The 23,259-nt window shown below is 42.7% G+C and overlaps 1 protein-coding gene across 1 annotated transcript; it reads right to left on the reverse strand.

The window, feature by feature from the left end:
- Window positions 1–1,623: 1,623 nt before the first annotated feature.
- Window positions 1,624–20,393, reverse strand: ubald1a (UBA-like domain containing 1a). The gene is made up of 3 exons (XM_085415893.1): window positions 19,840–20,393; window positions 19,144–19,203; window positions 1,624–2,558 (listed from the first exon to the last, which is right to left on the reverse strand). The coding sequence occupies exons 1-3, from the start codon at window positions 19,945–19,947 to the stop codon at window positions 2,235–2,237; spliced, it is 492 nt and encodes a 163-aa protein (XP_085272019.1). The 5' UTR covers window positions 19,948–20,393; the 3' UTR covers window positions 1,624–2,234.
- Between the last annotated feature and the right edge of the window lie 2,866 nt (window positions 20,394–23,259).

Here is a 23,259-nt window from a genome sequence, read left to right on the forward strand (position 1 = left end):
CTGGAAACCCTGGGTTAACTTACTGAGTTGACGTCCAGCTTCCTCCGACCGCTTATCCTGATCACTGATGTTAGGCTAAGTAAAGCCAGATATCCTGGTTATGCTGAATACTTAACAGGCCTCAGGTCCATTTCTCTCAGCTTTCATGCACACAAAAGTAAACCATCCCAAATAGGTTGACATACAATATTTATTTAGGTTCACAAAAATGATAAGTTAATTATCAGGTAGTCCACAAATATTGTGGGAATGGTCTCATACAGTCATACAAGGGGCAGGGGGGAACATACATGAGAAACCATTTAGGAACAGGCCCACCCAGAAACGCTCTGATATTACCAAATAAAGTATGAAGCATGGAGAAAGGATGAACTTAAAAATTGGTTTAGTCTACGAAAAAAAAATGGAAGTTGGTTACTTTTTTTCATTATTATAGCCATTATTTTCCAAATGAGTTTTTTTAAGCCTTTAAAAACACAAGTCCCTCAGCTATTCAAAATATTTCTTCTTACTTATCTTTAATGAATGTAAAAAATAATCCGAAAAAAAAAGAAAAAGGGGCAGACCCTGCATTTAAAATATTGCCGTATATCAGGGTCATCCCTGAAGTGTCCCCCTCAGCAGTATCAATGGACCGAAACTGGTCAAAACTAGAAACCTAAATATTGTAAAAACCCCTCCACAGTACAGTATCTGAGGGTATGTATATATATTTATATATACTGTATATCTCAAAGTAGTCTGTAGTGTCCCCATATTGCCCGTGGTGGGCTTCCTGACGCTGTCTCACACCCATTTCGTTTTCCTCCTCGCATCTAAGACCTTTGTCCAATTCTGCCTTTACAGCAAGACATCTATTGCATTTCAGTTACCTTTGGGAATCCCATCGTCACCTTTCCGTCCACCCCTCTCCCCGAAACATGTCTCGACCTCATGTATGTTTGCTACAAAAGATGTTACACATTATGAACACATCATGCAAAGTGGCAATTCGGTTTGCAAAGATGGAGTAGTCATGTGTGTGTGTTTGTTTTAAATCTGTAGCCATTTTAGCTGCATTTGATTCAACCACCCTCCCCCAAAAAAGAAAAATCTACCTGAAATCCCACCCATTTCTGAAGCCACCTCTCCCTTTACCCATTAACAAAACATAACAATCATCATTAGAAACGATATTAAACCATGATTTTTTTTTTCCTTTTGTACTAACCAGAATCTCCAGGAAAAAAAGGGAAAAATCCCAAAACAAAACAAATGTATACAGTGGACAGTTGGGCGTCTGAGTCCAGGTCTTAAATCTGTGTCTGGAAAAGCCATTGTAGCGAGGATCAGTGAGCATAAACCAGAGCGGCTGCTGCCTTTAAGAAGAAAACCTTTTAAAAACATGTCCTGCGGCAGCGGTGGCAACAGTTGGTTTAAGAAGAATCCCTGATTGGCTGAAAGAAGTCAGGTGACCACCAGGTGAGGTAAGAGAAGTCCCACCTTCACGATGGGGATGATAGTATGGAGGTGTTTCCTCTAAAAGCCTAAAGTGTGTGTGTGTGTGTACATTTCTGATTACAAACTGAACATCTGCTCACATGCGTCCACGCTCACACTCAAGTGCGTGATGGTTTCTGAGTCAATCTAAAAAAAACTAAAAAAAACAACTGCATCGCACGTCCCGTCTCCTCATGCAGCAAAGACTGTTGCGGAAACACAAACACCAGTGGCTGAAAAACACCGGCAGAAAAGATAAAAAAAAAGAAGAAGAAACTAAATGAAAAACTGATGTTTGCTGCCTCGAATGTCCTTGAACTGCACATAGATTCCTTGGGCGTGACGATTTTTTTTTTTTCCATTTCTCATTTTTTAGTTCAATAATATTTCTTTTATCTATGCATTTACTTAGGAAAAACTAACAAAGATCTCAGTTGCTCTCTTATTACTATGTGTGCGTATCTTTTTTTTATTCTTTTTTTTCTGTATTGACGTTTGCATTGGTTTTCTCCTCTTCAAATTGTCCACGTTGAGTTTTTCTTGGTTTGCGTAGAATCTGTCTCTTTCAATATCATCAGTTTTTTTTGTTTTGTTTTGTTTTTTGGGAGGTGGGGGGAAATCCCAAACCCACTTCTAGCCATTTACCCCCCTCCCCCCCTTCCCACATTCATTTCCCGTTTCCCTCCCCTCTCCAACATGGGAGTGTGGGGGGGGGGGGGGGGGGGGGGGGCGGGCTCTTCAGTCCCATGCGGCCTTCATCTCTCTGCCTCCATTGCTACACTAGCCTTCTGCTCTGCGCCCGTATGCGGGTTCACTCCCGTCGGCCAGGCTGGGCAGGGCTGTGTGGGGGGCTGCCCCTGAGTCCAGAGTCCCTGTGGAGGCTGCGGCACATTAGGTACATTTGATGAGACCCCCCAGCCGCCAACCTGGTGGGGTGGAGGTGAGGTGGCCATGGCGGCGGCCATGGGGCTTCCGCCACTGCCGCTGTTGAAGCTCTCGGAGGCCTTCAGCCGGGAGAACATAGTCAACGCGTCAGGGAAGTTGGGGGGCGTCGCTGGTGTGTTGGCTGGGGTGCACATCTGAGGATGAAGAGGGAAAAAACACAACAACAATCAATGCAGGAGTCCAAAACAGGAGTACACACATCCTCACAGAGCTGTTGTGGTTTATTAATAAATGACATTTCAGGCAGAAACCAACTGGATGGGGGGTGGGGCAGCAAACGAATTTTATTTATAAGGGGTAACACGTCAGAAAAAAAAATAAAATAACAATCACACTGCACTGCAATACAATAACCTGTGAGACATCATGTTATTTGTGGAACTGACATTATCACTAAAAGGCTAAAGCAGGAATGATATATGTAGTCTCTGCACTGTGGTGTCAGTTTATATGTGAATTTTCACTGTTACTGAACTTTAATATCTCCATTTATTTCTTGTGCAGTCACTTATTTCCCAGCTCTCAGTTCCTCTGTATTTACTGCAAATCAGTAAACGTGGCATTCATTTGATAGGTGTCACACACACAAAAAAACAAAAAACAGAAGTCATCAGTAAAGTCACATTGTGCCTTCAGGTTTTATGATTTTTCAAATTGGGTTCCAGTGCATCAGTAACTGAATTGCAGGAGAATTTCAACATTGCTTTATCACCCTGTCACACTGCAAAACTGTATAATAACTGTATAACGTATAACCAACTGCAAGCAAGGACAAACTGTCCTGGCATTAGTAGCAGACCTCAAAAGTTAATAAATCATTCAGTTAAACAGCAGATAATATATTATTGTAATACTGTTAGTTAACAGTTTTGATTATTTCAAGGCAACAGCCAGAGAAAGCACCACTCCAACATCTCACGTGTAAATCTGTGCTTCTCTTCTTTGAAACACAACATCACTACTTTCTAATGTTCTACACTTAATGACTGAATATAGTAAAGAACAAAAACAACAAACAAACTGCAGTTTAGTCTGCTGAGAGAGTGACACAATTTGAGTTGTGACACTATAACTTGTGCTTTAGTATTAACACTACTTCCAGTGTTTCCACAAGTGTCTAATGATTTCTTCTACAAAACTCTGCCAAAGGAGGACCAGAGAGAGGCTTTCCCTTTCATATTATAACTGAACTCGTGTACCCAGTTCGCTGTACACCAGTGCAGCTGTGGTGCAGAAAAATGTAGCTGCACATGCCAGTTATAGTTTAAAAAAATAATAAAAATAAGCCCTATTCCATAAATGTACATAAGAAGTGGCCTTTAACAGCACTTAAAGGCAGTTATTCCTCCAAGAGAGGCAGACTGTTTTACATAACTGAAAGGGAATTTAGGGGGAATCCCAGCCACTCGCTGCTTCCTGCCGAGGGTCCTAATGATAACATAACGGCCTGCTGTTTAGGTCCACTTCCTGTTTCATCTCTAGAAGGGCCTTCAATTTGATTTAGCAGACCAAATAAACTTGGTTAGGTTGCTGATCTTGCTTTGTGGACGCATACAAAAAAAGCATACAAGTGCACATGATGTTCTCATTTTGAACTCTATGTGTTTATTACTTCATGATTCACAGTTCAAAATTATCGTTATTCATCTTATACCAGGCCCCAGTGCAGGCCTTTCAGTTCTTCCGCTGTCTGAAAAGAACAATCTCCATTTCCCTTTATGGCAACTTGCTTCTGATAGGTTGCCCCTCACAAACTACAGGTTTAAACCAGGGGTCCCCGATCCCAGTCCACGAGGGCCGGTGTCCCTGCAGGTTTTAGATGTGTCCTTGAATGGATAAATTACCTTCTCAACATGTCTTGAAGTTCTCCAGAGGCCTGGTAATGAACTACTCATATGATTCAGGTGTGTTGACCCAGGTGAGATCTAAAACCAGCAGGGACACCGGCCCTCGTGGACTGGGATTGGGGACCCCTGGTTTAAACAGTAGATTAGAGGGGTTACTGTGATCAGACTGTGTGCCTGAGAAGACCATTTTAAGAATATCTTCTCTATCTGATGTCACACAGACTCAACAGGTGGGAAAAAAGTCAGAGCTTAGAGCAGACCTGAGCTTTTGGCTCACAGTAATCAGCATGCATATAACTAGGAGATGGGGTCTTTTTTTAGTTATTGTTAATGTCTTAAAAGCTTTACTTAAATACCCCACTTGAACCTGTAAAAGCATTTACAGGTGCTAATAAAAACTGTTTGCTACAATATACCTTTATATAAAAGACACACACAGTCTACCTGACTTTATTATACTCCTGAGCTCTGACCCTCCTCTGTGTCAGCACTGTTATTGTTTTATTGACACAAGAGCTGTTTCAGTGGCCACCCAGAGTGTGCGCACACTCACACACACTACACCCATGTGCCAACCAGCTTGCAGTTACCAGGCCATGTAAACAACATGTTTGGCAGATCAAAAATAGAAAGCCTTTATCATCCTCGCTAACGCAGCTTCTCGCGTACTGCTTCATGACCTGCTTCCTACTCACTGTCCCAGCCTCAGTTTATGACCGGAAAAACAACAACCTACTGTTCCTCGGGAGAAGCAGAGGTGGAGCCCTGTTTAGGCAGGAGCGTCGCCACCTAAAAATAAGAGCCAGGGCTGGGAGGGCAGGGCGAGCATCTGCTTGACTAAATAACCCTAAATCATCGTGCCTGAACAATGGAAGAAAACAGCTTGGCAACACAGAGGAGCGGCGTTATATAACACCGGATTTATTTAAGTATGACTGAGCTGGGATGGGCATCTCGAGGAAAATTACTGTTTGATATATGCTAGGAACTGACCACTCTTCAAATTAACCAGCTTTATAAAAACATCTTTCGTTCCCTTTTTCATTCTTCATGGTGTTACTGGAACTTTGAATACAAACTTCCAGTTTTCCCATAATCATCCTCCAAGCCTTTTTCCCCCCTTAACACTTACAAACAAAATATCCAACATTTTTGGCTCTTTCATATTTAACTGGAAGTTGTTTTAGAAGTTTCCCAGAATGTAGAGTCACAGGCTCCATGAATCAGCTATGAGGAATAACAGCTGCAGTGACACATGGATATCAGACAAAACAAAAATGCTAACAAGACAAAGGTGGGAAAAAAATGTTTTCCTTGCTGATGACCAGAACTCAGGGCAGCTTGTGGTATCTAATCAGCCCTGAGCTCCACCACCCAGGATGTGCAGACTGTGACACATAGTCTTGGCACACAAACAGCCATCATAGGGAAACGTAAAAGAAAACAGTGACAGGAACACCATTATTCCCCTTGGGACTGTAATCAAACCACCTTGCCCCCTAAAAGTGCTGTAGCTTGCAGGTTAGTCCTGTGAATGTGCAGGTTCCAGGCCGGGACGGGCCAACCTGAGCATGAGGTTCTCTGAGAGGCAAACCGCTATGAAAGGTGAGTGCGTCCACTGTGCCGACAGGAAACGCTGGCTCATGTCTCCGAGGCCGCTTCCTGCAGTAAAAAGACACCCTGGAATGCTGAAGTGACCTCTGTGATCCTTCCTGTGCTACCGGGATTTCTTAAGCCTCACGGTGAGCGTGTGAACTCAGGTAAAAAACAATGCCTCCTTTTCCTTCTTCTCAGGAATGAAAAATGAGGATTAAAATGCTGACACGTGACCTTTGCGCTTGTCTGCTGAGACCATTGCAACTGACTCACTCATCCATAAACACACACATAAGCAGGTACAAATATACACCTGCAGTTAGCAATGCGACAATACATTTCACCAGCTATAAACAGAAAGCCTCAAACATCGCGCGTCGTCCTTGCAGGAGACCTTGGACATAGACGATATCGACCCACAGGCATGGGGATCTGCTTCAAAATCACAGCAGCTGTCTTCTCTGCCAGGATGTCTCAGTTTGGATCTGATGGATTATTAAACACCTTCACACTTACAAAAGCTTCAGCAGCGCCCAGACCTGTCAGTGTCACTACTGCTACAGTGGAACACACAATCACCCATCTATATACACACACAGAAGTCTTCCATACCAAATTTGGGATATACCATATGATATTAGCACAGCTAGGCTTTGTTTTGTCTCCAGACAACAAGTGGTATGCTTTATGTGTAGAGCATTAGAGTGGGGAGAAAAAAGAAAACATCAGACCTGCCACCTGCAGAGGTAAACTCTCACACATCCTACAGAGATTAAAGGCATGGCTCGGGTGAAGCGTACTGAGGCAACAGATCCTACATCGTTCCCTCGCTCACCTGGAGACCGCTGGAAGCACTGTGAGAATCATGTTCTTTGATTTCTCCAGTGCCTTCAACACTATTCTTCCCTCGGTTCTGAAGGACAAGCTGGAGAACTCTGGAGTGGACCATCACCTCACTACCTGGATTTTGGACTACCTCACCGACCGACCACAGTATGTGAGGACTCAGGGCTGTGTGTCGGACAGGGTCGTCTGCAGTACGGGGGCCCCACAGGGAACGGTTCTGGCTCCGTTCCTCTTCACCATCTACACTGCAGACTTCTCCCACAATTCCACCCAGTGCTTCCTGCAGAAGTTCTCTGATGACTCTGCAATAGTCGGCCTCATCACTGATGGGGACGACAAGGAGTACAGAGGACTGACTCAAGACTTTGTGGACTGGTGCCAGCTGAACTACCTCCAGATCAACGCCAGTAAAACCAAGGAGCTGGTGGTAGACTTCCGCAGGCACAAGCATTCTCCACTGCAACCACTGAACATCCAGGGTATGGACATTGAGGCTGTGGACAGCTACAGGTACCTTGGTGTTCATCTGAACAACAGACTGGACTGGACTCATAACTCAGACGCCCTCTACAGGAAAGGGCAGAGCAGGCTGTACCTGCTGCGGAGACTCAGGTCGTTTGGGGTGGAGGGCCCACTCCTGAAGACCTTCTATGACTCTGTGGTGGCTTCTGCTATCTTTTATGGTGTGGTCTGCTGGGGCGGCAGCATCTCTGCTGGGGACAGGAAGAGACTGAACAGGGTGATCCGAAGGGCCAGCTCTGTTCTAGGATGCCCTCTGGACCCAGTGGAGGTGGTGAGTGACAGGAGAACGGCGGCTAAGCTGTCATCCCTGTTGGACAACGTCTCCCACCCCATGCAGCAGACTGTGACAGCACTGAGCAGCTCCTTCAGTGGGAGACTGCGGCACCCACGGTGTGGGACGGAGAGATTTCGCAGGTCTTTCCTCCCCACTGCTGTCAGACTCCACAACAAAGACTTTAACTGAACAAACACACACATCCACACATGTGCAATAACACTAAGTGCAATAATCCTTTCTGGCATCGTTGTATTTTTACTCAGTTGTATATAGCATTCGTATTCTATTTTTATCTTATTGTATATTTTTATTCTATTTTATTCTACTGTATATAGTATATTATTTTATTCTATTCTGTACAGCTGTGTACTGTATTTATTCTTATTGTATTCTAATTTTTGCGTCATAACTTTTGCACTGTCCACTTCCTGCTGTGACAAAACAAATTTCCCACGTGTGGGACTAATAAAGGTTATCTTATCTTATCTTATCTTAGATTAATGTGTGTTTTCTCTTCATGTGTATTAAGTAGCAGATTAACTCAAGGACAGACTAACACTGCAAGACCTGCTGAGACCGGAGTCTTTAGGCCAGGGTTCAAATCCAGCTGGTCCTTGAACAAGCAACGGGCGCACACAGTAAGCATATGCTAAGTTAAAAATGCAACAAAAGGTGAATAAATGTAACTAAAAAAATCCATACACCTCTGATTTCCATGAATATGGTTATAAACTAATCTATACAACCTTTTAGGCCTTTTGACCTGTGGCTCATATGACATACATCTGCAGAGATCCCATTAAATGGAATTTTTTCCTTCTCACTGTTGCCAAATGCAATGGAGTCATCTGATTGTTGGATTTTCTCTGTGTTATTGTAGTGTCTTAACTTACAAACTTAAATACCTTGTGATAGGTGATTGTTGTTGCGGTTTGGCAGTATATAAACAAAACTAAACTGAATCAAATAACTGTTTTTCTCTTGTTAGAGAGACAAAAAAACTAAACTAAAAAACAACCCCTATCTATGGATGAATGAAATCTCTTGGTAAGTTCCACAACAGCAAAGGTGGCAGATAATAAGGTAATGGTAAATAAAATATTATAATTTTATAATTATAATTTTATGCATTTCTTTGCATTTCTTGGTGATTATTAAAATGAAAATTAATTAAGATGAGATGCAAGTATAACTGCACAGGTTAACACAGTCACCTGATATTAAAAAGGAAAAAAAAAATCCCTGGTTTGAAACTGTGACGAAACACGACCCAGCATAATCCCAATGCTGGTTCCAAGCCCGGATAAACAGGAGCGTTCCATCATAAAGGGCATCCAGTGCCAAATCAAATGTGTGGATCATTTCTTGCGCTAACCCCTTGGAAAATAAGGGAGCGGCCGAAAGTGTCTTTTCTTTGTGAAGGAGCTGCTTGCACATGTGCAAACAGCTTGCACAGTTGCTCTTGTGCTTTTCAGGCAACAGTCATTGTACAACAATTTAACATTTAAGTGAGACCGCACAGGGGGTGCGTGTTGTCACACACATGTTGACATAAAATGTGTCTGCATGGGAGGTTTGCAGTTGTGTCATGCGCATTTAAGTAAAGTAGGATGGGAATCATTCGAGTATTCGAATGGCTCAGTTAGGGATAGTAATACTTGTTAGATATCTAAGAATATGAGATACTTAACTTAGTTCTATGAGGTAAACTTGCTAAGATAAGTGAAACTACTTGAATGGGTTAAGAAGCTAGGGGGGAAAAAAAATCAGTAACCCAAAATAAAAAGAGTAAAATACTAGCTTATATTCCTGCAAGTCGAATCTGTTCAGACAGCCAATGTTTCGAAACAGAAGCACATGTTACTGCTGCATTAAAGCGACAACCTTCAAGACAGCAGACTGTGTGTTTAAGTGAAAGTAGCAGCATAAGAAGTGCTACAGCACAGAGGTCTGGCTATTGGTAGCAGATATACAGATGGAGAGACAGGGAGGAATAACAGACAGCGAGAAGCAGTTTGTGTTCAAAACAGAGCCAACAGAAAGAGGTTGCCATGGGGACGGTTGTTATGAGGAAGCAGTACAGATCTCCCGTTGATGGGACGGGACTGAGGCAGACTCTGTGGTCACAGCAGCCTGGCCTCGTCCACTCTCGCTCTCTTCAAGACCGTTTGAGGAGAAACGTATGGCTTACTGGCAGCGACCGCTCGAAAGACGCCTGGGCTGAGCCTGCGCTGGAGCTACGTAAACCTCCTCATTTTGTGCATGTGTGTGTCCACAAACACAGATGAGCTGAAGTTATTTCCAGTCTAACCAAAGACATTCCTCAGAAATATCAAGTGTGTGCGTGTGTCTGAGTGCCATGCAGGCAGGCTGAAAGCTAGGACATGCTTATCCTCTTTCAAAGCTGTGCTCAGGGTCTGGTTACATTTTGCAAGTGGCGACCCTAACCGACCACCTCCATGTAACATTAACCTTTTACACTTACACACATACACACACGCACAGCCCCTTTTCAGCCTCTCTGGATTTTTCCGCCCAGCCGACTGATTTTAAGCCAAATTCTGCAACGGATGAAACGTCATCAGTTTGTTTCCATTAATCTAACCGAGGCAAACAAACACTCCTTTGATGAGACAATGTCTCATATTCATGTACAGCAAATAATACTCGTCTATTTCCTTCAAACATGAACATACACGTACAGAGACATCTAAACATGGAAGAAACCAAATTAACGCCTGCGCAAACACACCGCCCGACAGCAACACATGACATGCAATCCTAGTTTCTTTTTCTCCATGGTTTTCCACTGAAGTGAATATTAGTGCAAGTCTATGACATATCCGTTTTCTCTCACCTCTTTTTCTCTCACTTCCTTCTTCCCGTCTCCCTTCTGTCTACGACCTGTTGGATACACTTCACGCATTCTATGTCAGCCCTCGCAGCAAACTCAGCTGTGAGATCTGAGAGACACACGAATAGTGAGAGCTGACGTGCAAATCCTCTCTGCTCAAATCCTCTTTGCCATATATATGTGAACGCACAGTTCTAACCTAAAAACAAATTACTTCTGAGTGCATCACGTCCAAAAATGAATTTTTAAAATCAGCTTTTTGTTTCAGATAACTTCTTACATTTTTAGATAATTAGGATTTATGAATGTATCTGTTGCACATTAATATTTACAGCAAGTGTTCAGTTTCATAGTCAAAAAATGTTATATCACGTCAAGTCTGAGGGCTATTTTGAAAGCTGACAACAGTATCTTAATGAGGGCAGTGAAGTGGATTGATTCCTATGGCACAGCCTAAACTGTACCCTCTGAAAGGGTGAGAAGCTCAGACAGTTGGAGTTAGCTTGAAGTGGAGTCACTGCTCCTTTGTAGCATGAAAAGAAGTCAAATTAAGTGATTCAGACATCTACTTGTAACGGCTCCTGGGAGTGGGAGGGGGCACTAGGGTAGACTGGAGACTCGATCTCCAGCGAGTCTCTTTTTGCAAGCCACACTGAGCTGAAAGGCGGTGTAGCGCTGGTTCACATGTGGCTGCACCAAGGAAAACCAGCACAAGGACTTCCATCTCCAGCTACAGTCTAAGATGGTGGAGTTCATCTGCATGCTGAGAAACTCAATGGAGAGACAGCTGACTCCACTAAAGTGTAATTTAGCTGTCACCAAGTTTTTTGGCTTAAACTTGCAGAGGAGCACCTTAAACTGTATTGCTTGTCAATTCATTTAATAATGCACACATGCATGTCTGCATACTGTACTGTAATAGCAGCTAATCCTTAGGAAACACCGAGTCAAAATATATCTACAAACATTGAGACAAAGGTACGCTAAATTTAACTTCCTTTACAAATGATCCCAAACACTTGTGTAGGATTCCTTGGATCATTTTGGCATTCCTTTCCTTACGACAGGCTATTCCTGCATGCTCCTATCAGACTCATGTTTAGGAGCATCTTATTCAGGGTCCATGGGTTTGGCTGTTTGTCTTCAAACAATGCCATTATAAAAAAGGTGCTTAGCCTTAATTCAACTGTTTCACAGCTTCCAGTTACAGATCTTAAATGTGCTCTTCTGGATCTGCAGAAAAGAAAACAGCAGGATGTGCATGAGTGCTCTAAGGCGCTGGATGTGTGGGAAGATGTGCGATTCCCAGCAACACCAGGTCAGGACTAGTCTTAGGTTTATTTACATTACACAAGTTTGGAGAAGTGTGTATGCTTTGTGAAACATTCGCTTTAATTGTATTGTGTTTGTTTGGACTTGTAAGGGAAAAAATGCCGCTTTAAACTACACAGATCTGTGTCCGTTCGTGAGGAACACTGCAGCACTGTGAGAGACCGCGCACACTACTGCAAAAGAGGATGGATATTAATCTCTGACATGAAGTATTTATAACTTGAAAGCCAAGAACAACAACATGACATGAAATGCCTCCTTAATTTATTAAACTGCTGGCAGAGTGTGGAGACTGGGAGCTGGAATTAGTGTTGACTATAGCATGCTTTTAAAACACGGGGTAACCTCAACATGACGACAGTTTAACAAAAGTATGCCCAATTTAAAACAAAAAACAACAACAGCAAAAATTAAAAAAATAAAATAAAATCACTGTTTTTAAGTTCATTTAATTACTGATGTTCGACACCAGATTTACTTGTAATTTGACATTGCAAACCATAAACACAAACAGATGGATCAACATAAATCTTGAAGAGAAATTATAGAGAGGAAGAAATGGCTAAAAGGCTAATGGCAGCAGGAGGAGCTCTGGCAAGACAAAGCTGAAACAAAATGGAAAGGAGGGCAGACAGAAAAAAGCAGAAAACGCTGAATAGCCCATTGCTGCATTAAGAGTACATGATTCTGCCTGCCTGCCTTTTAAATGTTTAAATAGGGAGTGTTCTTATGTGTGAGCCATTACTGTTTTTTGTTTTGAAGCTGCAGCTCAGTAGTTAGGTCCCAGTGCCGTTATTATGAAGAAGAAAAATGAATAAACGGGCATTTCATTTTAAAATCAGCTTCTTCTGGTTCTGATGCTAAATCAGTAAATATAAAATAGCTGCTTTGTTCATGTTTGTAGAAATGCTAATGAGGATTTTATGTTAATTGAAAAGCCGTGTGATTAAAACTGCTATTTAACAAACATGCAGGCTGCCTGTTTAAACAGAGGATGTGACCATTTAGACACAATAGTCTTTATGAAACCAAGGATAGCACAAAAACGGTTTGCTTGTCACACCTGACACATTTATAATACTCCTACAAATGCTTCTCAAAGTTCAGGTATCGCTTGCACCTAGTGGAGAAACTCCAAACAACTGGATTTCCATTCATCCATTTGCTAACTCAAAGAAACTGTAGATTCTTTTAGTATTCGAGGTCTGACATCCTATCGACACTATCGCAGTAAACTAAACCAGGCGAGGCAGCTTCTCTCTGTTTTTATCATCCCAGCGCACAGCTTACCAACAATGAGGTGACAGTTGGGGTTTCTGGGAGTGGCTGGACGTCAGATCTGGCCGTTTTTTTTGCTGAACTAAATAAAGGAAGCAAAACAGGTGCCGCTGAACGTTTCAAGTGACCATCGCCTCCCCTCAGTTTCTAGCAGCTGAGTCCCGCTGACTCTTTGAACATATGCATGTGAGCTAATACTGTACACACACACTCGCACAGAGCTCTGTCTGGAATGTGCTCCAGAGAAATTCCGTTGATCATTAGCTCGGATGTTCTGTTTTGGTGTGCATGTGTTATGACGCTGTTAAATAAGGAAGGAGAATGAGAAAGAGAAACAAAGAAGTGAGAAGCAATGAAAGTCAGATAACAGCAACAGAAATACAAATACGGGAGAACTGGGAGTGTGACCAGCTGCACACACTGTGCCCCTTACAACAGGCTAACAATAGGTGTTCAGTGGAACTCATATCTAGAAAAAGGAGTTTGGCAAGGAAACAATTAGGCCAAAGGTCATCGTGACAGAGAACCAATCACAGGTGCACTCGGATTCAGCCTGCCTAAAAGACACCCTTCCTAAAGCTGTGCATACTCAGATACATCACAATTAGCTTTTGTTTTACCTCAAAAACACACGTCAGATCTTTGTTATCAGTATTGATGCAAACCAATAACGCCAACTACAAGTGTAAAAAAGACATTATCAGTATGCTGAAGTTAAAAGCCTTTGTACATATTAAGACACAAAAAAAATGCTCAATGTTCAAATGTTCAAAGTGTTGGCTCCATACAAAACACAAAGTGTATCTTCCATCCAAAATTCCTGTTCACAATACTACCAAAAAAAATAATGCATTAAATTATTGCAAATCAAGTATCATCAAAATTTGTTAACTTTTCAATTAAATCCAAGACTGCTAGCTAGCAAAAGAGATCAGAGACTGGTGATGAGTTCAAGGTCAGGAATGCGAGTCGGGAAAGCAGGAAAGGGATGGATATGGCCCGGAAAGAACCCCGCTGGAATAGCAGGACTAAGTACCAGCGATACATGGCTGAGAATCAGCTGACCGCAACCTGATTGCAGTGCTGCAGCCACCTGAGCAAAACAGGGCAGACACAATGTGGCAACACTGCCTTCATTCAACACACAAGGGTGCTATGTGCTGCTTGTGTTTTCTGAGCCATATGCCTAACTTGTGTGTGTGTGTGTGTGTGTACCCTGTGACTCTTAGAAACAGTGAAACCCAATCTAACTCGACCGCTCATAAACACATCTGGTCCTCACAACCATCCCACATGGATTCCCATTCCCTGAGTCCCTTGAGCCAAAGTTCCTGTGTCTTTGGGTGTGTGTAGCTGCATGCATGTCTTTCTGTGTGTGTTTGTGGGTCTGTGTGTGTGGTAAGGGTTCTGGGAAGTTGTTCTCCTGGAAACATGCAGGGCAACATGCTGGAGCATGCAGAGCACAGGCCAAGCCTCTTCTGATGTGGTTAGGTGCTTGGCATGGCTATGTGAGACACACACACACACACACATACCCACACACACACGTTAACAACATTAGCAGATCTAGACACGATTAACTCTGCAATCTGAGACACTGATGCATGCACACCCATGGGATTACATAGCATGAACACATGACATCACAAAACGCTGTGAGAAAACAAACTGGATTTAAAATTAATGCACTTCTGTAAGTAATGTCTGTAACAGGACAGAGGACACTCTGTTTTGATTGTGACGGAGACACAAAGCAGCTTTGTGTTAACTCTGTTATTGTATCTTCCACCCAAATACCTGGCATTGCCATGCCATTTCCTCATTTCAGCCCAAAGCTAAACACCCAGCGTTGCTCGTTTTCATTCATTCCTCACTGGCATTAAAGAGACAGTCCAAGCATCCTTGATTAACTTTGGTTAGCCTTTCCTGATGAGCGGATACAGGTTGAGATACTGAGAGGGAGAGAAATGGAAGCAGACAGTCGTCCATGTTGTCACACAGTGATTTATGGAGGTAATTATACCTCTGCTCTTCTGCATGAGCACACCGCACACTTCTCAGGAATTAGATCTTACATGGATGAGGAAAAGTTGGGATTTCGAAAAAAATCTTGTTTTTAAAGCCACACCCAGACACCGAAAACCCACTGTTTGTAGTTACAAAAAAAAAAAAAAACCCACCTCAAACACACAATCACACACAGAACCTTCCTCTTTTCTCCTGCTGAGTGTTCATATTGCTGGGAAACAGCCTTTAAACAACCTCACACCTACTTTTATCACTGCCCAGCAGTGCTCTAGACTGTTTTTCTACATCACTGCACGCAGCCAGTCTGCGCTGAACGTTGCCCTTCATAAAATCGGTTCCATCCACCTCACGCGTGATGCTTGCAACAAAAGGCAACAATAAAAATGTGATCATTCAAACTATATAGCACATTGTTTTGGACTGCATCGTGTTGCCAGTATGTAAGCCAGGATGAGTTGGTCTTAGGAGCAGAATTATTCAAAGGCCTTTAAAATCATGTTTTGAAGGTTACTTTGTTTGTATTTAACCATTACACTCAGAAACAATCGGAAAGAGACAAGGCCCGATCCACAGGACATGAACAGGGGACAGTCACAAAGGACGTGACTTTAGATGTGTTCAAAGGGGAAAAGGGAGGGTGAAATATTTCCTGAGGACCTTTTTTTTTTTTTTTTTTAATCCTGACCTACTAAGCCAACATGGTTTTTAACACCACAGCCCTGACTTCATTCAATAGGACCTCAGTAGACTTCCTTTAACAGCAGTGAGTGACAAAAAACATACTCATATAAACCAGGCTCTGTGGCTTAGTTAGTTTGCGCTGGGCTTAGTCACATGATGGGGGTCACATGTGGAAGTCATCCTGTTGGGCTACTTCCTCATCTGTGGTCACATGAGTATTCATTCACTTTATTGTGGCTGTATGTGTGTTTGTGCATGCCCTACATTGAGAAATATTAATCATGGAAAACAGTGATACTAGTGTGAACACACAGCATCAGTGTTTGCCCTACAAAGACACACAAAGAACCACATGGAGACGGGGAGTTACACCGTGTAGACAACATTAATCAGAAAACATGATGACTGAATTGATGATGAGGTTTTCGCAGACTTGCTCGTGTACATTTTTCCCATGAAATCATTTGTTTTGTTTTTTTCAAACAAATGACTAATCATTTTCTGTTAATTACAGTCATGAGACAAGACAATGAAAAGGGTGAGGATTTACTGACCGCTGATGTGGCAGATTTTTAACAGGACAAACGATACAGTAAATGAGAAATAGCTCAAAATTTTAAACCTTCAATTAATTTTTATAAAATCCCTGGAAAAATAAGCTCAGAACGGCTCTTAAATACATATGAAACGGGCAGAGGTGCTACAGAATTTGCATAATATTTGATATGAGGAATTAGCATCAAAACAGCCCGCAGCAACAGACGTACAACCCAGAAAACACACGTTCCAAGTGTGAATGAAACGAAACGATATGTTGTTGTAGGGCTGCTGAAAAGAGGATGGTTATAAAACAGGAAATACAGAATCATTTCTAGAACTGTTGTGTGTTGGATCTGTAAAAAAGCCAACATAGTGAGCCGTGCACACTGAGCACCAGGAGCAGTTGCTACGGTCAATGTGAAAGGGTCCATTTTGGGTTAGTGCAAGCATTGCATCCTGCAGGAATGTAATGTGGTTGCAGTGTTTGTATGTACAGTGTGTGTGCGCTTGGAGGAGAAATCTGGGAGTAGACTGGGAGGAGGTTACACAAAACAGAGCAGATTAGGCTGTGATTAGGCCATGTGAAGTAGGTGCAAGCTTTGATGACTTCATTCAAAAACACAAAAATGAATGGACAATCTGGTGCAGATAGCATCCACATGTGGTTGTGTACTCTGTGAGTCATGCAGCAACGTATGTAGAAACAAACAGGAGGTAAATGCATGTCTGTGCAGAAATTGCAGCTCTTTAACATGATACACCAACACCCAGGCCCTCCTGTGAGTCAGTAAAAGAAAATTATAATGACAAGAGCTTTAGCCAACTCCTCCAGCATTCACAGCATTACATAAGATTGTACTGGTGAGTGGACCCAGTAACCCCACTATTTGATATGGGCTATAACCCTCTGACAGAAGGCACAAATGATTCATTACCAAAGCGCAGATAAACAAAAATCAGGCTCAAGCTAGCTTATAAATCCTTATCGGCCAGCACTTTGTTTAGAGATAATACACATGTTCTTAAACAACAGCACTTTTGAACTTGAGGTGATTTCAATTTCAGGACGCCAAATTTAGATAGGAACATGATTCGCCAAACCTTACTCTGGCTCACACATTGTCTTTGGGACTTTAACCCCCCTCAAAAAACAAACAAACAACCCCCAAACAAAAACCCACAAAGGCACAAATCAGTTCACCGAATGGCATCTGTAAACCAACTGATCTATGTGGCGTCCTAGTGTTGCTCCGCTGCCAACAAACCCATGCCTGTGCGTGGGTTAAAGGCTTCAGTTTGTATTGCGACACAAAAAAAACGACCGTATTTAAAACACAAATCTGGCTGAAGAGAGACAGCATGGCAGAGAGAGTGTGTGCTGGAGTTAGGAGTGAGAGCAAAGTGGATTAGGTGTGTATACCAACGAACGCTGTGGCACGATAAGCTGCAGCAAGGTTGGACACGCTGCCCTGCTGTAGTACTGTTGTGACTCACACAAAAACACCCACACTTGTGCATGCACAAAATACAAATCTGTGTATGAAAAAAGTGTGCGAGCGCAAATAGATATGCAAAAGGAAAAAAAGAGGAACGTGAACCTGTGATTATGCAAGATCACATCCATAACAACAACACAATAGACACACAGGTGAGCCGCATTCTGACTTTCCTCATCCGGTCTCTGCAGCATGCTCAGCTCCCGTTTGGCACACAGCACAGGGCAGCTCTTGGCAAAGTGTTTACTCGCAAATTAAAGTGAGACATTTCATGAGCTAAATGGAAGCCTGAGATGCTCTTATTGAATGATCAGATGATAAAGGAGGCCTGTCGTGCTCTCTTACGAAAATGCTGATTTACTTAAAAACAAAAAGAAGAAAAAAGACTGCGATCAATGTGAACACGTACCACCCAAAAGCACAGAAATGCACACGAGCGCACACTAAAACACAATGCAATAAAAAAAATATCAAATCCTCTTTTTTTCTTTTATCCCTCCTCCATATACTTGAGGCTAAAACGATCAGCAGTTTAATGACTTTGAGAGAATGCGAAAACATAATGGCGGACAATTTTGTCCAAAATAAATAACATAAAAACAATACTCTCACGTTTACGTCAGGCTCTTCCAGCTGCCATGCACTGCAGCTGAAAACAAAGGCATGTGTGCTGCCAAAGTGCACTGCTGCAAAGAGCCCAAATACTGCTCATGTTTCATAATATTCAACCCCTGTGTGTGTGTGTGTGTGTGTGTGTGTGTGTGTGTGTGTGTGTGTGTGTGTGCGCGTCTGTGTATACAGAGTCTCCTACAGCACAAACGCCTTCCTGTTAACTGTGCTCTGATTCGTCTCCCCCGTAACGTGCACTGTGTTGGAGGGGGGAGCAGCTACAACGCAATGAGACAAAAACGGGTGAATTACTGACGGCAAATGCAGCAGCAGCACGAGGGTCTATTTGAGAGAGGCAGCTGTCTTCCTGGAAAGAGGTTTTTTTTTTCCTCTTCTCGCTTACTCAGAAACAGAGGCCCTTCCTTCCGTTATGCAGTCCAGCTAATACAATGAAAAATGAGGTGTTTTTTTTAATCCAACATTCTTCCTCCTTTGTGTACACACACAATCTCTCTTCCTCTCTCTCTTCTGCTTTGTGTGTGTAGCTGCTGCATGCCTGCTAGTGTGTTTATTTCTGGAAGCTCACAACATGGCCGACATGTGCTTTGTTATTGTTAGTACAACATCATATCTCTAGGCCTATAAGGGCTGTTCCCCTGCCCCCATCCCACCCAAAACAAGCAGAGCAGGTAGCCTTAAAGAGACACCAGCCTAAACAACATTCTGTGTCTAAAGAGAAGAAGGAAGGGTATGTATTTAGAAGAACTAGATTGTCATCAACCCCCTCCTCCTCTTCATCCTCCTCACACTCACCATTTGATGATGATGGCCATATGGAATATTTGTTTCTTGAAAAAAGGCACTGAGGGCAGTCTAAAACGAAACACAGAAAACAAATGACATTTTTTAACTGGCAGCCAGAAGCAAGAAACACAGCTACCGGGCAATTTCTGCTGTAATGCGCGTTTTTATGACACAATACAACGAGCGTGTTGTGAAGAGAAAAAAGAAAAGTACAGCTTGATCTATGGCCGACTGAGCGCAGACTATAATGTACCAAAGTAGTCCTTTGTAGGCTAGTCGATACAACACGGCGGTCATCTTTATTGCGTAATAGTACTCTAGCCTCGCCTGTTCACTGCTGTCATGTATCGGATTATAGTATTTAATCTAGAGTGAGGTCTAATTGGATAGCTGTACTGCGTTACTGTGTACTCTCAACGGATTTACTTCAGCTAAAGCACAGATAGCTCTACTTTAAATACAGCCAAAGTTATAGCATGAAAGTAGCCACATTAAAAAAGAGGGAGGGGGTAACACTAGCGCTTTGTTTAGTTTTAAAAAGCTTAAAAGACATAAAAAATTAAAAAATAAATATGGGTAAGGGTATGCAGACACGCTTAAATGAAAGCTAGCAGTGGGTGAGACGTAAACATTAGCCGTGTGGCTGCTAACGTTAAGCCGCTCGAGCTTTATTTTCTTTTCTGGCTCCCCCCCACACTCCTTTACCTCGAACTGCCAATGTGCCGCTTGCAAAAGCTGCTTCGCTTGGTCTGCCGCACAACCCGCCGTCAGGACGAACTGGTTAATCATGACTTGATGTTTGAGTTCATCCATTTTCGACGAAGCCCGTGTCCTACTCGCGGCGGCTGGCTCTGAAGCAGACTTTCGACCGTTTTTTCCTCTTTCTTCACTCGAGTTGTATTCCGTTCCCTCTGCCTCAGTCGTCCACCATTACAGCCGGTTGAGCAAACACAAATATTTACTGTAGGAGCGGTAGTGGAAGGAACCAGACTTGATTGACAAAAGCACGCAGCCAATCACGTGAGAGCACCGCCGGTGGGACTTGTATGCCGCAAGGGAAGGGTCTCGTTTCGGCGTGTGTTTATCCGGCTGCTTCCGGTTAATTTTGACACCTACGCGCACATTAAACGAAAACAGTTCACATTTGTAAAAAGGTTTGAAAACACGGCACACCCACAGTGCGAAATTCGTCGCGAACGGGGGTTAACCTCACACCGCAGGAATCTCAGAAAGGGTTTGTTTTGGACTACAAATCCCGTGAGCACGCGCTTTGTTTGTAAAGTTCCAGAAGGCGAGGCTTTTTGTGAATGACGGCCGCTCTCGTCCAATTCCCAGGCTCGCTGTGTCGCTACCTCGCCAAATATGGTAAACAAATCCACCATCGCCAATTACATCGCTCCGAGTTAAATTCGGGACAGTCGACAGCCGTGGGTGAATAGCGTCGTGTCTGCTCTGGGCAGTTTCTCACAAAACTACCTCTTACTTTTGTGTGTTTGTGTGTGTGTGTCATATCAGTGCCGCAGCGTATCAGTGCGGACTGCGGCGGTACTACAGCCTTTCGCATCCTCATTTCTCCTTTGTTGAAATAACAGTCTCTGTTTACATTGATGGGTTGCAGGGCAAATTCCCCTTTTTTCCCTTTCACTTGCCCAAGGACTTGCCAACAGGTTAGTTAATCGGTAGCATTTCATTATTTTTAGTAAACAGGACACTGTGTTTTGTTTTGTTTTTTTAAATCCACATGTAGTTATTCAGTAGATATCCGTTACCACAATAATGAGGGTATAATTTCAAATCTCTAAACAAATGAAATTAATATGAAATAATGTGAGAACGCAGTCGAGTCCTGGTTTCTGTGACAATGAATAAACAATAGATTATTAGGGTAGTTACACTGGGCCGATTAAATGACTGGAAACACTCCCGTCTGGTTTGCGCTCAGCATTTAAGTCAAAGGCAATAAATGAGCAACTACGTGGGCGGATTAGAGTGTGCAAAGGCAGCATACTTCTAAAACATCAGATTTAGTGCAGACTGTGTGTAAAACAAGCTTTCGGATATCACACACGGCGCTTGGAATTGTGGGTAAGTGTAAACTGTAAGGGCAGCACGGTGCCTCACAGTAAGAAGGTCCTGAGCTCAATTCCACCATCAAGCGGGGTCTTTCTGTGTGGAGTTTGCATGTTCTCTCCCCAGCTTCCTCTCACAGTCCAAAGAATTGGAAACTCTAAATTGCCCAAAGAGAGTGAATGTGAGTACATATGGTTGTCTGTGTATATGTGTTAGCCCTGCTGCGACAGACTGGCGACCTGTCCACGGTGTACCCTGCCTCTCGCACTAAGACAGCTGGCATAGGCTCCAGCGCCCCCCACGGACCTGAAAAACGATAAGCGGAAGCGAATGGATGGATGTAAACTGTAAACATTTGTTTGTAGCAGCTGTGGCTGTTTGATGGAGCAAAGAGTGGAAACAGAGACACCTTCTGGTCAAAGGAAGTTTTAAAAAAAGAAACTGAAGTTAAAGTACAGCTACAGTACTGAGATCCTTTGTTATCATTTCTAAATATTTTTATCCTTAGATTGTTTGTGTGATTCACACATGAAAATGATCCTTATTTATATTATGCTGGGCAGTGCAGTGATGCAGCACTTCTGTCTGTCCACTGTCTGAAACTGGAAGTTTTAGCATGGCATAGATTAAATGGGTAGAAAACTGACTATTACTGACTATTTAAAGCTTAAGCCATGTTTAATATGTGTATATGTAGACTTATGTTCCATACTACTACAGGACATAAGAAGATGGACAACAGGTCCTCTTTAAGGATACAGGAAGACCTGCAGTGTTAAAAACAAAATGTTGGTAATGTTAGGTTGTTGAGTCAAAGTGGGGGACTTCAGTTCAGGGAATTACTGAACTCAGCACACATCTCAGCCCTTGAGATGTGTGCTTTGGTTCTGCTGAGGGACAGTGGGAATCCTGGCAACAATAAGGACAGCTGTACAAACATTTCCCTGTCTCACCAGCAAGCCCTTTGTCAAGATCCTAAATAAACCTGAAACATTATAGAAATCAGGCTTCCTTGAAGAGATGTGACACCTGGCCTACATGCACAGGCTCTACAAGCTTTGTAGAGCCTGAAGGGCTTGCTGGTGCAGTGCGATGAAAAGCTAGCTCTTGTCGGCCTCTGGACTCCAAATGTTCAAGCTTCACGCAGATGTGTTGCTAAAGTAAGTCAGAGGAGGAGGAGGAAGAGATTTAGCTAGCTCTGCATACTGTTGAAAATATTCCCAGGATTTAAGGAAAATCATTAATGCATGCAGGCCACAGCAGTGGTAAAATTGCCTCTGTTGACCATTAATCATGCAATATGCCATTAATGATGTAACATGCAAGGTTTAATTACAGTTTTTTTTCCCTCACATTCCCAGGTACTTGCATCCAATGTTTCAAGAGAAAGATACGTTGCCAACCCTGTCCCAGTCTTTCACACATTTTGCAAAACAGTTTTGCATGATACTCCGTGAGCCTGTGACAATAAAAAAGGGGAAGAAAAGTGTACCCCAACAGAAAGTGATCAGTGCTTGCTTTCTTCCATTCATTCTACCTGTATTTGGTTTGTAGGTGCAATGCAGAATTGGTCCACGGGGAGGCAGTGCTTCCTCATGATTCAAATATGCTCTTCTGCATACAGTTGAAAAACATTGGTCTCTAATGTTTTTTAACCTGCGCAGAATGTGACTACAGCACACACACACACACACACATATTTTAAAATATTCACAGTGTGTGTGAAAGCTCTATGCACCTTACTCTAAACATATGCATGCATAAAATGATACAGTAATCAATGAATATCACTTTAGGCTTTACAGATCTAGGTTTATACTGCCACTTGATTAAAGTATTAAAATATTTTGTGCATATTTTGCAGAACCTTTTAGAAATAATTTTAAACTCCCTGGAGGGCAAAACAAAACCTGCAGAAAAACAACCATCCATTCATTTTTTTCTGTCTGATGAGAGTCCAGTGAATACTCTGAACCTGTGGTGATGCATCACTGAGCAGAACACCAGAAAACAAACAGTGGCAGTTGACAGATACACATATCAATAGTATCGATA

Source organism: Rhamphochromis longiceps, linkage group LG8, assembly GCF_057381845.1.
Source record: "Rhamphochromis longiceps isolate RC_006_pf linkage group LG8, R_longiceps_female_GT1.1, whole genome shotgun sequence".
NCBI lineage: Eukaryota > Metazoa > Chordata > Actinopteri > Cichliformes > Cichlidae > Rhamphochromis > Rhamphochromis longiceps.

What these genes read in the sequence shown, in the direction of transcription:
- ubald1a (XM_085415893.1), bottom strand. Translation starts at nt 19,947, where the DNA reads ATGGATGAACTCAAACATCAAGTCATGATTAACCAGTTCGTCCTGACG. An exon ending in CGGCACATTGGCAGTTCGAG is followed by an intron (nt 19,204 to 19,839) that starts GTAAAGGAGTGT and finishes GTTTCGTTTTAG; the next exon opens with ACTGCCCTCAGTGCCTTTTT. An exon ending in ATGGCCATCATCATCAAATG is followed by an intron (nt 2,559 to 19,143) that starts GTGAGTGTGAGG and finishes CTTCATCCTCAG; the next exon opens with ATGTGCACCCCAGCCAACAC.